Source organism: Ahaetulla prasina, chromosome 1, assembly GCF_028640845.1.
Source record: "Ahaetulla prasina isolate Xishuangbanna chromosome 1, ASM2864084v1, whole genome shotgun sequence".
NCBI lineage: Eukaryota > Metazoa > Chordata > Lepidosauria > Squamata > Colubridae > Ahaetulla > Ahaetulla prasina.
Genome location: NC_080539.1, coordinates 43,370,598 through 43,389,220, shown reverse-complemented (window position 1 = coordinate 43,389,220; position 18,623 = coordinate 43,370,598). Strand labels below are relative to the sequence as shown.

At 34.0% G+C, this 18,623-nt stretch overlaps 1 protein-coding gene across 3 annotated transcripts in view; it reads right to left on the bottom strand.

The window, feature by feature from the left end:
- Positions 1-18,623, bottom strand: part of NRXN1 (neurexin 1) — a 1,023,581-nt gene that overhangs the window by 538,312 nt on the left and 466,646 nt on the right. For all 3 annotated transcript variants that reach the window (XM_058164969.1, XM_058164968.1, XM_058164970.1), the window contains 2 exons: positions 3,102-3,224; positions 1,558-1,939 (listed from right to left, as the gene is read on the bottom strand). In XM_058164969.1, coding sequence (XP_058020952.1) covers positions 1,558-1,939; positions 3,102-3,224 — 505 coding nt within the window. The remainder of the gene's footprint in view (positions 1-1,557; positions 1,940-3,101; positions 3,225-18,623) is intronic.

Here is an 18,623-nt window from a genome sequence, read left to right as displayed (position 1 = left end):
TCTTTTTATGACTTGTATATTTTACTTTTTCTCTGGCAAATTTACCCTATCCCTATCAAAGCTATATAAACAAATTGAGATTATTTTGGATGTATCTTCTTTCACCACTTAGTTCAGTATGTCTCGGTATGTATATTGGCACCATATTTTAAAAAGGATATGCACAAAAAAAAATAATCCTGAATACAATGCAGCACTTTACTGCTTTATCTAAACTATTAAATTTTTGTAGATCTCCCCAGTGAAAGTTTTGTATTTCTCAAAAGAGAAATTACATTTCTTGATTAAAATTACAACTCATTCCAATAAATGATAATTCCCTCAGAAGATATGTAGCTACTATATATTTAAATATTTACAGTAATTAGCCTAAATCAGTTTTCAAATAAATAACTTCTCTCTTGGCAGAGAAAGATGTTGGACCTCTTAGACTTTGCCAATAGAGTTCCTTGTAGGATTTCATGACATGTACTTTTTTATTGTAAGGTAATTACTCGAGACAGAAGATCTGAAAAAGATCCTGGGGGTCTAATTTTTAGACAAAGCCCAATAACATTTATATCAGTGTGGAACTTCCAGCCATAGGCTTACCTACCAACAGGACCAGCGGGATGATGATGGTCATTATTATTATTATATTTTCACCAATTAAACTCATATCACAGTTCCAGTACAGAATGGTCATGAGCTATTCTGGTTTCCAATAAAGCCTTTGGGTAATGCTAAGCTATGGACAGTTGGAAACACAGAAAGGTCATTTTCAGTTGCCACTGGCAAGTAAGTTCCAGTGGAGGAACTAGTGGTATAACAGGAGCAGAAACAGATTTTGCCTGCTTTTTCAATAGAAAAGAAAGATGAAAATATTTCACACAAGTGACAGAATAAATTCTGCAGGGTGAAAAATGTGTAAAATTAATGATTACATTTTCCTGGAATCTCCCTTCCCATTCAGAGCTAGCTTTATTAAAATGTTTTTTCCCCCCAGATCCAGAATAGCGAGAAGCCAGATTAATTTTCATAGAATGTGGCTTTTACCAAAACAATACTGGGGAAGGCTCCACTTTAACAAGCAGGTAGATTTTATTAGAGGTCCACCTTACTGTTAAAGGTTGATCTCTCTGCTATATTTTCCTTTTATAGTATCGAACATGATCCTCCTTGTGGAGGACACATTTCTATTCTTTGTATATTTCAAGATATCAATAATATTTTAATGCTCCTTAAATGTTGTCTTGAATATTGTTTTAATTCCCACTGAGGGCAGCTGTTATCTTGAGCCTGTGAATGCTCAACCAGTGTTAGAAAAAAATACTAGTATACATAGGGGTCTTGATAGCTACTCTCTTAGCCAAAAGTTTACAGTGGAGAAAAATGATCTGAAACTATGATCGTGTGAGAAGCACCATCCAAATATGTATTACTTGGAAGGGTAAACGGTGCTCATCTTTAAGGACACTGCTGCATCGTAACAAAGATTGTAGAATCCAAGAGCTTGACTAATGAATGTTCATTAAGCTTTCTGAGCCATAACATCTGTAAAAAAGATTGCATACACACCCTTTTACTAATTCAACCACGATAAAGTCATTGCCATCTCCACTGTTGTAAAGTATTAACCCATCCAAAGATGTTGTTTTGAACTGGAAAAACAGGTGCATAGATGTGTATGCTTGCAATGTGGCAAGAGCAACATAGCTAGCTTTCGTTTTAAAGGTGACTGGGTCGGCAATGATGTTCCGGAAGCCGAAACGGGCATTTAGTTCACAGTAGTCAATATCCCCATTTTTACACAAGTCAATGTATGCCATGCCATTAAAAGTGAGGCTTTGCAGATGACCAATGAAGTTGGAAGGGACTGAGGACAAGTAACGCCGTTCTGTTATGATTCCCGTCTCTATATTATGGAATTCCAGTCTTGTATGATCCCCAGCCATTTGACCTTTAAGTAAAAAGCAATTTTGAGAAGTTAGTGTTGTAACCAAAAAGCTAGGGCCATTTCAAATGCTGAAATTTCTTACACAAACCTGGTCTGAGCATGTGATTCCATCATGTGTATTTTCATATAGAAAGTATATCTGCTGGAAGGGCCCATTTGTTTTGTACTTTTCTCTTATTATATTCAACCATCTGAGTTATTTAAGAAAAACTCAGTGCATAACTTACAAGTGAAATGAATTAAACATCAAACTCACCCTAATTTAAGCAATCAAATCAAGGAAAAATATATCAATTTAACCAAACAGTTTGGGGAATCTCAAGATACAGTAAATTAGAAGAAAATATCTATAATGTTGTATTTGAACATTCAAATTTAAATTTGAAGGCTTGTCTACATGTACCTCTAAAAGCTCTGCTAATTACAAAATACAAAAATAATAGGTCTATTTTTCCCCACTTTTTAGAGCGGAATAATTTGTATCTATCTTTATAAAGGATATTGGACAAAGTGTCCTTCATTGAAGAAAGTATCTTTTATTATTTTGGTCTCTCTCTATATATATAATTGAAACCTTTTTAGTAAGACTTGGCTTAATTGCTTCAACTTAGCCTCTCTTTTTGCATACAGTAAAAGTTGGAGACATCTGAATGATTTAAAAGGGGTAAGATAACAGACAATGCTAGAGAAACACAGCATTTGCTTTTCTGGGTTTCTTCCCACCACTTCCCACTTATATCAGTTCTTGGATTTGATGATATAATTACGGTAGAGAAAAGTAAATTGGTATGTTGGAATAGGGAAAAGAATATCACTTTTTTTTTTTACTCAACTACAATTCATATCCAGAATGCAGTCAAAATGTATTGTTGTATTGTTTCAAACAAATGTGTGAAGTTTGGCTGCCTTCAACTTTATTACATCATTATATCTATATTTGTCTTTATATCATTTTTGTTCCTAATTTTGCTTTCCTTCTCTTTGCTTCAATCTGGCAGAAGTGTCCTCTCTTAATATCGCACATGGACTTTTTTTAAAAAAAGTCCTTTATTGTACTTTCTGCCTATATCTATGATGGAACTGAAATGATTTTCATCACCAGACCAATCATAACTAAACACATATTGAATAGAAAATCAGGAGAATAGTTATTAGTCGTTAATACCTGTCATGGCTTGTTGGTCATCTACTATTAACTTTAAACTTTTTCCTCTTCGAACTACACGTACTGTATGCCATTCATTGTCATTGAGGTTATATCCAGCAAAAAGAGTCTCTGGACCTTTGCCTGTAGGGTATGCCAAACAGTTTATTATGGTATCTTTACATCATTCAATATGTGAACCTCAGAGAGAGAGAGAGAGAGAGAGAGAGCGAGAGAGAGAGAGAGAGAGAGGGAGCGAGAGAGCACAAGAAAGAGAGAGAAAGATAGGGGGACAAAGAGAAAAGGAGAGAAACACAAAAAACAGAACCAAAAGAGAGACACTTTTGCTGGAGAAAAATAAATAAATAAATAGTAACAATTTTAAAAATAACAGTACATCTTTGAAATACTGATGCTATCAAACAATAGGTATACTTCAAAAGGCAGGCATGTTCTCTCATTAAATTTATATAGATATAGATATAGATATATAGCCAACAAGCAGTGTTTTCATAAATGGACACAGTCAACACAGAGCTGATAGCTACTAGTGATGCAAATTTGTCAAAGTTGCATCTTTTCAGTAAAGTTAATGAGTAGTAATTAAATTAAAAATGAAAATTATCTGGAAATGGAAAAGTCTATGAAACTGGCATATTATTGTCTTCAGTATATGCCTATTGTAAAGTCATTTATTTATAAACCCATCTTTTATTATTTTTAAAATAGCTCAAGGCAAGGAATAATATTTAATAACTATTTTCTCCTATTTTCCCCAAAATAATATCATGTGAGGGGAGTTGGGATGTAAGAGAATGACTGACCCAAAGTCCCTCAGCCAACTTTTATGCCTAAAACAGAACTAGAACTCATGGCCTCCTGATTTCCAGCCTGGAGACTTAAACACTAGACCACTTATTAATTAAACTTTATTTTAGTATTTTCTGTATATTACATACAGAATATCTGAACTAATATTATAAGACATTTATCACAAGAAATTGTTTAAACAGGACTGTTTTAATGGCAGTTTTAGCTCTCCGTTTGTGGAGAGTAGGGCAGAGATTCTCTGATACGTATGAAGCTTTCTAAGGCTATGTTTGTCAATGTTTAAGAGATGGAAGGAGGTCCATTAGGTAGGGAAAAGCAAATTATGTTTGAAAGGCTCCTGGAAGCATCTTTTAAGTGAACCACATGTGGATGGGATTCATTTAGAAGCCAACACCAATACATTATTGTATTGTATTCCTCTCAGAGTTTAACCAAGGCTTCTGTATCTGCAAAAAAATAAATATTTGCCAAACTGATTTCCAGTCACACAGGAAATACCATTACAATAAAATAAGCACTGTGACTTTGCAATATACAGGTGAGATTTACTATACAGGTTGAGACTATAAGTAAACTCTTGACTTACAACCACAATTAGGATTGAAATCTCAGTTGTTGCACTGCATTAGGTTGCACAGTGTTGAGACATGGTTTACCCACATGACTGCTTCTCTCAACATCCAGAATCCCAGCATTCCTGATTGTGGTTGCTAAGCGAATGCATGGGTTGTTAAATGGGCAAGAGTCTCAGGTAAGGAGCACAGGATACTCTGGGAGGCTCGGATCAGGAGATGGAAATCCCTGCTGAAATTCTAGCAGAATTTTCAGCCCTTGAGGCAGAGACATTTGCATGTGGCCTACACTGGGCCTCTCCCATTCACCTGAGGCCCTTACCTGAGACTCGGTCCGCTTAACAACCAAACATTTATTTATTTATTCTTATTTAAATTTATTTGTTTATATCATTTATTAAATTTATTTGCTGCCCATCTCGCCATGAGGATTAGGGTTACTTTTATATGCTGTCTCTCCACTCTCTGCTTGTATTTTGGCTCTAGAGGTTGGCTGAAAGAGCTGCCGGATGAAGAAAGTTAGCTCTTCTTTGACTTTGGTGGAATACAGAAACAGACACTATGACAATCAGAAGTGCTTTTTGTCTGTAAAACACCCTTTTTGAGACCTTTATAACTTTAAGTGGTGGTTAAACAACCAGGTTTAAGTCGAGGACTATCTGAAACTGTTTTCACAGAGATAAGAACTTGTAACCTACCTGAGATTGTAGCTTTCTATCCATGTTTAGAACAGACTGATTTCAAAATAAATACTATGCTGAATGATAATAGGAAAGGTATCAGATCTGTGCTTTGGATCCACCATAGCTATTCTGCCTGCCTGTCTGCCTGCCTGCATACGTGTGTGTGTGTGTGTGTGTGTGTGTGTGTGTGTGTGTGTGTGTGTGTAGTTAAAAATAAAATAGCATATTGTGAAATAACTAAACTAAGCCGAAGTGGAATATTTCAGATCTAATGTCTATAACTATAAAAAGGTAGGAGTGGGATAATAGTGTAACAATTTTGAGTTTGTGTCATAAACTGCATTAGATTGATTATTAAGGTACTGAATTCTCATTCTTGTCTATTAAATCTGGAAATGCCATGATTGAAGTCTCTTAACAATATCTTATATGGAAAGAATATCAATAAAATACATGGTTATATGTTACTTTCTAATAAAATAGAAATAGAAGGTTTATATTAAAAGGATATTATACTAAGCATGGTCTCTATGAAAATGTGCCATATGTCTTAGAAATAAATGAAAACTACAGTATGGAATTTGGAAATATGTTTTGGATCTGAAGCAATCATTTGATCTGAGATTAAAAATATATTAAATATGAAAAGCTGTGACATCAGGAAAAAAATGTACTGATTTTTGTCTGGGAGGTTTAAACACCACCTCAAATGGTTCAAATCATACTGTTGATACTCTACAGCAGTGGTTCCCAACCTTTTCTTGTTTGAGGCACAACCTTTTCTTGTTTGAGGCACCCTTGGAAAGCCTTTCAAAAGTTCCCGGCACCCTTATAAGGAAATAGATATTTAAAATCTCCGTAGCTCAAAAGTTCCCGGCACCCTCAAAAGATCTCACGGCACCCCTTAGTGCCGCGGCACACTGGTTGGGAACCACTGCTCTACAGCAAAACTTTCAAATGTCACTGATGGCCTTTTATGCATAAATGAATTTGAATGGGGATTTTAAAAGCAGAGATTGGAGAGATTTTCTTCCCAGAGAATCTTCTTAATTTTAATAACCTTAAAGTTTTGAGAGGGAACCGAACCTCAATGCTGAAAATCATACATATTTCTGCTGTGGGTACAGAATGATTTGGGACTCTAGCTATCATAAATGGGGGTGATTGGGGCAACTTGTCACCCATCAAATGTTATCTTGCCATTACTGATATATACAATCAGGATCTTAATAAGCTTAAATGTATTTTGGAAAATTAAATATGAAAAATAAGGATAATGTATTATCAAACATGTATCATTTATTTTTAAATGAGAAAGATGTAGGATTTTGCTTCTTTAATTAAATAGATTGTGGTTATAACATTAAGAATCTTATATGAACCACAATGATAATCAGTGACATATTCTAAGTGGCTGGATTTTTTTAAAAAAAAATCTTTTTCATTAATGAGGGATCCTTGGTGTTCTCTGAGCTTGGCTGTTTTCTTGCAGATGTTTCATTATAAAAAACTAGGTAACATTATCACTACTAGCAGGGAATGGAGTTTGCTCCCCATTTGCATTCTAGTGAGTTGCCCTATCAGTGTTGGTAGAAGTGGTCTTGGAAGATCTTTGGTTGGGCTTTTACTTTTAGCTTATTTGGAATTTCCTTGATTGGGGTATTGTTTACTTCTTGATTCTTGGTTTAATGTTAATCTTGGTGTTAGTCTCTGCTCATCTTGGATGGTCACAGTTTCCCAGTTTTTTCCTAGGTCAACTGGAAAACTGTAACCATCATAGATCAGTCCAAATCCAAAAATGCTAGAGAATTCCTGGAAGCCTGGCACTCTGACAAATGAGCCACCAATAGGAACAAAAACGTAAACAATATTTACATACTATTCAAAGAAGGCAATCAACAAGCCAAAAAGGGAAAATAACAATCAAAAAAGCTCCCTGCTAGCAGACAACACCCACTAGAATATAAACTGAGAACAAATATCACTCCCTGCTAGCACTAATGACTTTACCTAATTTGGGTAATGAAACATCTGCAAGAAAACAACCAAGCTCATAGAGCACCAAGGACTGCTCATTTCATCCCTGAGCTACAAATATTTTCCTCTATCTTTTTGGTTAAAATTACAATTTATAAGAACAAAAGAAGAAGGCAAAACCAGATAAAAGTAATAAAATAATTGCAAGAGTTGTTTTTTTTTTACTGTCAAAACCAGCAATCATTCTATTTTAATTATTTTATTCTTAAATTTCATTATATTTTATATTCATTGATTTTTGATGTCAGAAGAAACCTAGATTAAATTATGGATATTTCTGCAGTTTTTACTTTCTTAAGGCATTTGAATACGAATTTTAAATAAAGTTGTTTGATGAGAGGCAGCTATATAAACTGGACAAATAAATGAATACAATAATTTGTATTAATTGAGATGGTATATTTTAGAAAAATAAAATCTTTATAATTTTAAACATTGTGCTATTTTTGGATATATAAATAAGAGATAAACTTAAAAAAAATGAACAGCTTCCCCCAATACTTTGTCTCTGTATCTATCCATCTTTCTGACTATCCTTCCACACATGCATGCCTCCACCCATACACATTCACACAGAGAGAGATACATGCATGTTTTTCCTATGTGCTTGAATGACAAAAATGAGTTATAATAAACCCATTTTATGCTTGGCCTATAATGGCTCTCCTAGAATTAACCCTTAAATGAAAACTGAATTCTAGTGGGCCATGTAATGTAGCCTCTCTCCAAGCTAACACACTTAAAGTAAGTTAGAGTACAATTTTGAGAATCTATAACTGCATGGCCAAAAGGATTTGTGACACAGTAGTTTTAGTGCCTCATATTTGGTAGGCACTAGCTTGCAATTCATTAAGCTTGGACATTTTCCTTCCCCCATTTCTTCAAGGGAATAGCATTATTGACATGGTGGTAAGCTACATTTCCTTTGTGAAAGTGAAAGAGCTATCCAATAATGAATATCCTTTACCCAATTAAATAATTAAATAATTAAAAATTCAGACCCAACAATCTGCTAGCATTACTTCCCTTACTGGATTCCAAAAGAATATCTCATGGCAATGATTCAGAAATTATATTTTCTGTAATTTTCTGATAATGTGCAATTTCATGGTAGTGCATAATTTTATGATTAATGAGCCAGTTATAATGGATGTTCTACAATAATTATAAGCTTGTTCTAGTAAATAAAACAATTTGAACTTCCCCATTTATTTTCCTAGACTTTTTTTAGTATCTTTAATGTAACATAGTTACATTCATGGGAGCATTTGACAATTGCTGTAGAAGATCAGCAGTTTCCTTTCTGAAATCTCTCACCTTTCTAAAAGCCCCTTTCCAGTGAGATGCCACCAGAAATCCAGCAGCAAAGCTCTTGCATTCTTCCTATCAAACTGGGGTGGTGGCAGGGGATAACAGACGGTAACCTTACAGTAAATGAGCACTGCAGATTCTGGAACACTTTGATAGTATGATAATTCTATCTGCGGGAGCTGCCTATCTACAATGGAATTGGACCTCCCTACTCACTTCAGCAGAAAGGGCATGCTAAGGATCCTGTCTGTCAAGGAATTTCAGATGGTGGGGAATAGGAATGGCATCTTTTCTGCTCCATCCCCTGTCTTTTGGAACATTCTACTGCTGGAGGTGAGCTCCTACTGCACCATCTTGGACTTCCAGAAGGACCTTAAAATCTTCCTCTACTGGCTAGCTTGGGGTTCCTGGGGGAGGTACTCTATGTTGGAGGTGGCTAAAAGAGAAGCCCCTCCCCATGCTGTCCATCCACTTTTTAATTTCTCTATAGTTCTTGCTAATTTTAACTGTTTTTATATTTATCTGCCTATCATTTTGTAACGCATCCAGAGTCATTTCAACAGTGAAATGGATGGCACATATATTAAGTAAATAAAATATTTTTTTTCTGTGCCAGTTTACTTTACATCTATGACAACCAAGCAGTAAGGAATGTGTAGGCAATGCCTACAGGCATGGAGATAATAAGATGCCATTTAATCAGGGACTGAGGAATCAAAGTAGTTCCAATCAACAGGATGAGGGCTGTGTTTTAATAGTTGGCTAATTAAAAAGCCATTTCACTTAAGCCTTATTGCACGTCTTGCTGTCTGGGGTGATAAGGAACAGGTCTCAGGCTTTTTTCTGTTTGACATCCCTACAAGTATTTGAGGCATGTTTTCCCGTACTATATCAATCTTCTGTTACAGCTTTTTGTTTAGTACCAATTGTATCTGGTAAGTTCTCAGAGCAAATTTAGGATTTGAGTACAGAATCCGATTTGAAATTAATGCTTCTAAAGCATTATAGAAGAAATCAGACTGTTTCTTGTGCTTGCCTTTACTAGAGATGAATAACTCTATTTCAAACTACTACACCTGATGTATAGGTCACTGTGCCCTAATCCATGTCCTATCACCTTTTTAAATCATTGCTCTGGACAAAGGCCTCTACCCTTACTTGTGCCTCTGCTCAGTTGTTTTCTACAGTCACACAAATAATTCAGCATTTATATTTCCTGAGCATTGCCTTAACGTTTTATTCTATCCTTACAACTCTCTATTCTTTCCAAGAAAAGAGAGATACCCCACTCATAAGCTACTGAAATCAAATGACTGAAAATCCACATTTGAATGGCAGAAAATAATGTGATTCAGCATGTGAGAGTATCTGCACAACAGGGCTTTCATAAAGTTTCTATTCATTCTACTGTAGTGATTTAGGAACTTCAGCAGAATGGTGAAATAAGGAGAAATCTAAGTGAAAGTCTCTTTTTTTATATAAGAGATTCTTTGGATCTAAGGCAAACACAGTAGTATCTGCAGGGGACATCATAAAAAGTTAAGATGGTGGCCGCAATGGCATGTTTAAAACTTGCCACATTTGCCTTGCATGTAAATAAGGAGTTGGCCTTTGTGGCTGCCATCTTGAGGTTTTTTTTTTAACCACCCCTGAAGATATTCCTGGGCAGATGATAATTTAGCTGCAATTTAATTTATCAGGAATTATCCTACACCTGTGGTTTTTTAAAAACTGTGAGAAGCTGGAACAGATTGTGCATTTGAGCTTAGCCTCCTTCTTCCCCCCCCCCTCCACCTGTGCATCCTAGGCAAATGCATTGACCTAGTGTGTTTTGTCCACCAATGTCAATGGCCCAATAAACAAACGTGTGAGAATCAAAATAAGATGCTGAAATAACACTACAGATTCAATTGCAGCTGATGAAATTTGTTGCTTTGGTTGTATATTTTTGCTTTATGCAACCCAGCAGGGCTGGGCAAAGCATTTGAAATTGGTCTGCTCTTTTCTCAAATTACTAAAGCAATCACCTTATTTGCAAAGCTTGCAGATTGCTTTCAAAGCTACTTCCACTTGTCTTGGCATGCACTACATGCATAACCACTTCACTGGGAAGCTGATTGAAAGCATCTCTTTGAAATGCTTTGCACAATACTCTGATTTTATTGTCTTCCACTGCAGTATTTCTAGATTTCTCCCTCTATTATGTCTGGAATGGAAGCAAAAAACATGCAAGGCCGTATTAAGCTATGGTTCTCAGTTGGCTATGAAAGTAAGAGCTTGATTTTGCTTTAATTTTAGAAAATACACATGCATAAGCACACAAATGCACACAAATAAATTACACACACACACACATACACACACACACACACATACATACATACACATACAACACACACACACACACACACAGAGTATGTTATATTTGAAAGAAAATAAGTTGTTTAATATCCTGCTTTGTCAATAATGAATTATTTCCATTTAGTATGAATTCTGACTTTGTTCAAATTCCATAATTATATAATTTTCCTTAAATTTATTATACTGTTAACATTTCAGTTTTTCCTCATATTTTGCTCCTATTTAACAATATTTCAAAAAAGTCACATTAATCTATTAATAATTTAATTTCTATTTTTAAAGATATAAATAAATGACAAAAAGTTAAACATTTGGATGGACTATAGAAAATGCATTATTTTCTGTACATTATCTATAATACTGTAATAATAACTAGTTAAACAATTTATAATTATAATTTAAAATTATCTTAAATTAGTGGCATTTCCCTGGTGCAGTATAAACGGTAATATTAGGATCCTATTCTGGCATCCACAGCAAAGTGTTCCACAAAAGGGCAGTTAATTCACTTCATAAAGACATAAAATATGTATTTCCCCCCCGCAAAAAAACACTTGCAAAAATGTATTAAGCATTAGGAATACCCATGTGGTACATTATTTCTTCCCAGTTTGTATTGTTTGAAGCAAGCCATGTACAAATAATAATTGTCCAAAGTTACTTTCAAAAAATGAGATGAAAATATATTAACCATTGTGATACTTGAACAGGACAAACTGAGAAGAGTCATTACGACTAGAAATCCTAAAAATATCAAATTCTGAAAAGTTTGGTGTATTGTTTAAAGGCACTAGGCTAAAAATCAGAAGCCCATGAGTTCTAAACTTGCCTTAGGTATAATTTGATGTTAGTTACAATTGGTATAACTTTACATTAGTGTCTCTTCCCCTTTCCCCCACCCCCAATGTACTTAGGAGAGTAAAAGCATTGGGAAAAAGAATATTGTACTACATGCTCAAATAGACATTCCAAAACTGCCAATACAAAGAAAGCTTGTAAGAGGCAATACTTATCTGTTGAAAATACATTTGAATATAAAACACAGAGTGGGACTTCAACTTCCTCATAATTTAGAGCATGCTTATCTTCCAGCAGAATCTCTCTGGTATAAGTAAAATGGATCACAATGGTTATTGCTATCTGCATTCTAGAGAGATAATATAGAAGAGTATCTTTCATATTTTGTATTCATATATGTCAGTTTATAGATCATGTTTTTTATGTTTCCAGAACAGTTTGTTGTGGGGGGAAAAGGAAAGTGGGAAACTGTAAACAATTAATTAATTGCAAATGTGAGGGAAAAGACAAGGTTGTTCCTTCACAACGTTGAACTTCCTGTTTCTTTTCTAATATTTCTCAGTTTACAATACAATAATGAAGGCTGCCTATTTTTATTCATATAAGAACTATGAATTGCTCTTGAATCCAGTTTCATACACAAGGTTGGATCTCCAGGTATAATTTAAAGACAACGTGATGGTTTCCTTTGATACTGGAAAGCAGGTTAAGTGGAAATTCTGAAAGTTGCAGACCAACACATCTGAGATTATCTTCACGATTTTGACTGTGTCAATTTATGTCACATCACAATCATTCCAACTTGACATTAAAAAGAAAATAAAATCTTAAAAATATTATTAAAACAAACAACACTATTCACCTAAATTGATCAGCATATTCATATGTTAAGAAAACTGGAACATGGAATAAAATAGGCAAACATTCTTACATTTTTCTACTAGTACCACTTTACTTTTGTACATTGAAAAAGCAAACTGAGAACAAAAATATAAGTTCAGGAAAGAAGTTAGTCTGGACTGTGAGTTTATTTTGTAATGAATAATCTCCCTTTCATTTTCAGATGTCTTCATTCCATGTGTCTATGAAGATTTGCCTTTTGAAAAAAAAATTACCTTTGAGACTTCATTCCATGTGGTAACTAATTTCATAAAAAAACACACACACATTTATTTATTTTTCAGTTTCAAATGTGAACTCATTTTAAATACTTCTTTTAGGAAAATTTAAAAAAAACAAGAAAGATGAAGAAAGCTTTGCAATTATTTCTTAGCATTCATGAGTTTAAAATAGTTTATCTTATTTCAATGTTAATGCAGATTGCTTCACATGTGTACAGTTTCACAGAGACTGCTTCTGCATCTGCTTTTCTGAATAGCTTTTATTTTAATGTTAATATTATCTCATTTGTACCTATTTGCTTCTCCCACCCCAACTCACTCACTATAAACTTATTCAGAGGAAAAGTTATTAGACGGATGAAGCATCTTCTTTTGATATGGCACTTTTCCGCTTCTCCCTTATCAAAGCAAACTCCTGAAGACTCATCATTCAAAAAACAAACATAAAAGAACATACTCATAATAGCTTTATACACCCTCTTCAGATGTGTAGATGAGGAGGCTTTCAAGCCAAAAAAAAAAACACACACACCAGAGTTGCATAAATCACACAGCCCTTATTCTCCCTAACCTCCATGTCTTCAGCCTGGCATCTGAACATCTGTGTTTTAGTATTAAATCTGTAGCAAACTTATTTGCTCTAACCCATACAGAGTATTTAATTAGATTCCATTCCACTAACTTTAATAAAAAAATAGTTCATGAAATTGCTTTAGTCCTAGATTATGAAGTAGATATTGAAGTGTCCATAGACAGGACTTCTGACCTCCTATCTCAGGAGGAAAAAAATGCATTAAAAATAAAAAGCTAAGTACAATGCTTAGAATGTCTATCTCAGGAAAGAACTTGGGTTTAAAGGTGGTTCCTTAGAGACTTTGGCCCTTCCTATTAACTTAAAAATAGTGGATAACTGCAACCAGAGCTTTTGTTGAAGGAGTGACTACCTATGTAAATTTTCATAGTAGCATCCCTAGCAATTGTTGATCCTTCTTTCAGCTTCTTTCATATTCCAAAAGTTTCATTGTATTATGTCTGGCCTGATAGAAGAATAGCAAATAGGACTGTGCAAATTCATTTGGATGAGCATTTTGCAAAATGCTGTCTATAAGCCAAAGAATAAGGACCTCATAACTGTGGCCATTTCATCTGGGCATACAGGATATCACAATTGCTTTGTTCAAAGGTCAGCAATTTCAAATATAGTACAAAAATAAAATATCTAGAGAATGATACAATATAAAATAAACAAACTAAAAATATAACAGTGGTAGAAAATTATACACTAAAAGAGAAAGATACATTATCATTTCTCCTGGTTCCTTCCTGTTATTGATTGCAAGTCTATACTCTGACAAATAAATGTTATGACATTATAATTAATGGTACATTGCCATAATATAAAAATTATCAAATCACTGGAAAGTTTACAGTATTACCAATTAATAATAGTGATAGATAAGTAAAGAAGGGGGTAATAAGTGTACCACACAGAACTAAAAAAGTTGCAATACAACAGAACTTGTCCATCGGTCTCACATATTCTTGAGCTACAAGAGAAAGTATGTTCTTCACAGAAGATCCTAATAAAAAAGCTTTCTCTACAGGTAGCCCTCAACTTATAACCATTCATTTAGTGACCATTCAAAGTTGCTGAAAAAAAGATCCCATGCTTTAACAACTGCAGTGATTCACTTAACAGCTATGGCAACAAAAGTTGTAAAATTGGGCATGACTCACTGAACAAGCATCTTGCTGCTCTACTCTTCATATTTGGCTATGCCCAACTAGCATCTACATCGAAGTAACTTGAATAATTTTATCTGCAAGGAAATCCACATATGTATGGGGATGACCTATTATTGCTTTGTCCTCCCATCCTTCCTGAGTAGGATTGTTTGGTTAGGAATTTTTAGAAGAACAGACGTTTCTATGCTCTAATTGCCACTTGATTCTTAGCTTTAGTCACGTTTGGTTTTATACCATTGTTGCTGCAAGAATTTTATCAGTTACTTCATCCTTCATTTCTCCTTAGTAAACCAAGACATTGCTTATGATCAGTGAGTGAGAAGAGAGCTCACAAGTTGAGTGGTCTGATCTGTTCTGTATATTTCAGAGATAGAGTTATGTTATGTGGAATTCCCCAGCAAAATGAAACAGCCTCTAGCCATAGTTTTCTATGGTTCTCACCCTGAAAGTTTTTATAAAGTATTATGTTAATCCCAGGCTTGATTTAGATTACCTGTGTTGGGGTATTAAGTCATATATTGAGTATTTTTTTAAAAAAAATCTGGATCACAATTGATCATTTTTGTTGAATGCTACCCAGAATCACATTGTTGAGACGGATGGCATTAAAAATCTCATCAACAATTGCAGCAATTCCTTTTTCTTAATCTTAAAGTAGCATATGTGCAATAGAGTGTTTATTTAAAAAATCTCTTTTTAATCTATAGGGAACCCCATGGCACTTCTCTCATGTACAATCTTAATGAAGCAAATGGAGAGGGAGAATATACATTCAAACAGTATACAGAAGTTGCTGTAAGGTTTTGGGTTTCTTAAAATATCTTTATATTCACTACTTTTAGCATTAATAAAATAATGAATTCTCATCAAGGTTCAGAATCTATTCCATGGCATACCAAAGTCTAAATTGCAGAATGCATGCTAATAATATTTTTATAAAGTATTACATCATAGATAGATGATAGATAGATAGATAGATAGATAGATAGATAGATAGATAGATAGATAGATATAGATCAGGGGTGAAATCCAGCAGGTTCTGACAGGTTCAGGAGAACCTGAACGAAAATTTTGAATAATTCGGAGAACCGGATAATTCGGAGTGGGGTGGGAATGGAGATTTTGCAGTATCCTTCGCCTGCCACACACACCAAGCCACGCCCACAGAACTGGTAGTAAAAAAATTTGGAGTTCACCACTGATATAGATAGAAGATAGATTAATAGATAGATAGATAGATAGATAGATAGATAGATAGATAGATAGACAGACAGATAGATACTGTAGATAGATAGATAGGTAGATATGACAATGAAGCTCACAATACCGAGATGCCAATGCTCTAGAAAAAAACTTATTATATTTAGTCTAAAAAATAGGGAAGTAACTATACTCCTTGGATTTTAGCTCTATAGGCAAATTGTTTCTGCATGGCATTTCTTAATAGGTTATCAATCCATGCTAGTGTATATGTGTTCCCATCCTTTATATCCATCCATGTTGATATTATAGTTATGTGATATAACTATATATTATAGTTATATAAGGAATTTATACTATAATTTAAATTTCATAAAGACTCCAATTTTCATCTAGTAAATGACCCCCCAAAAACAGTAATTTACCCATTGTGTTTAATTTACCCATTTTATTTTCTGAATCTGCAACACTTGTGAACTATACTGATTTTCTTTCCCATTAGGCAAGAAACAAAAAATAAAGTAGATACAAATCCAAAGTTTGCATATCATTGCATATGCAGTCCTGGCAATGGGAAATATTTTTGTACAAGAAATATACAATAAGATATGAGCAGAAGTGTATTTCAATATGCTGATATCTTCACATGGTAGTTACATGTTATGTTGAAAATGTACTTGTGTGTGAAAATTGGTCATGTGCCTAAGCACACAAATGTACATGTGGATGAGTAGTCCCTAATCTGTGCATTTTCAAGGAGTTCCTTAGAAATGCCCTATCTATAAAGCACTTTTAGCACATGGTTATTTCCATACTACCTTTTATTCTTCAGTTAAATCATATTAATCAATAATAAGCACATTTACAGGCAATAATCCTTTTCTTCTCCCACTTCTTATTCTCCTATAAAATGTACCCAGGAACAGATGAGGGTGGGTTGATGGTAGATTTAGTCTAGTTTTCTCTCTTGCAAGCTCTTAGGATTAAATGCCTAAATGCTATTAAATATGTTATTTGGTTTAAAAGAAAATGATATGACTCGCCAGTGGAAGAAAGTAATTTGTATCATAGACTGAAAGAGATTTTGTAGTCCCGAAATATACAGATTCATAATGTGTTAGCCACTATTCTCAAACTGTTTTTCTTTTCTCAAACTATTTTTTTCCGTTTTGCAAATATACGATTTTTAGAATGCTGATTTCTACCATATACACATTTTCACAACATCTATGAATTTTATCCAGCCACAACGATTCTGTAAAGCAGCCAGTTCACCTATTATAGATAATCTTGTCAGAGAAACAGGGACTACAAATTCAGTGGGACAGCATTCTGTATGCAGCTCTGCTTGAATGATCTATTTTGTCAAGTATCATTTATTATACTCATTATCAAGATCCAAATATTACAATTGTTACCTTTTCAGTAATAAACTATTGAGTAGTAAATATGAATAGAGAAGATTTTTTCACGCATTTTAACAGGCTCCAATGGAAACATAATCTTTAATAAAGATTTTTAGTTGCTGGTGGTAACATGAATTTCAATAAGCTTTTATTAAAATTCTATTTTCAAAAAGTAAATTTCTGAATGAGTATAGAACCTATTTTCATTCATAGTGTGAAATAGCAATTTAATGTATGCAAAATTTAAAGTATACTTAAATATATTGTATAGCAAAACACAGTTTGGGGGGAAATGCCTCATTTGATATCATTACTTCTGAGTTAATTCTCAGAGGTAAACATATACTTGTTAATAGAAAGTATACCAAGTCAATGGCTAGGTTCATGTATCACTCTAAATCTAAGCCGTGATGTGATTTTTAGCTTTTGGCTCTATCATTATGTGCTAATAAGTACAGTGAATAACACATGAGTTGTTGCATAACACTAAACTATAATTTGCAATCACAAGTTTTGGTCTCTTGTTGCAACTATGAACTAACATATGTAAATAAAGTTCTTGTTTCCACCACCAAATCACAAGGGTAAGACTAGAGCAATTAGAGAAAGAGGGAAAATAAGTGAAGACATAGCTAAAAATACATGATTTTTTAAAATTATCTGGCTTGTTAAAAAGACTTGTTAAAACTAATTGTGGCTCATAGTGATGTATGAATGTACATGTTATAATCTTTGTTAATTCTGTGTTCTTATTTCCATTGCCATCTAGTAATTTTAGCATGAAGCTTCCATAATAGTGAACAAATATCTAAACTTTGTTTAGCTACAAAGATAACATGGTAACTGCTGCTGTTTATTTAGACGCAAGGAACATTTCTGTGAACCCTGTTTTGTTTCGTTAATGTTCTGAATATTTGAAACCTTATTCTTGTAAACCAAAAAAATCAACAATAGGCTCCAGATGATCTTAAAGTCTTGTTAAATTACAACTAGATTCTTTTTTCTGTTGTGGGATTCTTGTCAACAAAGCTTCAGGATCTAGGAATGAATCTTTTATGTGAAAATATTTAGGAAAAAGGACACACGTGGTACTTGAGATAGAACTTGAGGTAGCTTAGAATGAGACAAACTTGTTTCGTGCGTATCCTGGGGAGTGGCATCTTTCTTGGAGAACATTAGAAATTCATTTAAAGCAAAAGACTTCTCTCAAAATGGAAAATTGAGGATATGGAAAACATTTTGCTTTTCAACCTGGATTTTCAACTGCAGTTCAATTTGAATTGAGCCAAAGCTGTATTGACAAAAACATAAAATGATTGATTTCATCTAGCTTGTTCCAAACAAGAACTATTTGTAGAGTAAGAAGGGGAAGGATTAGAAAGACAGATAAAGACTTTGTTCCTCATTTCTCCAAGACCTTTTACTATTATCAAAGGGATCTAACTTTGCAAGTCCTTATGTAATATCTGTTTCACTG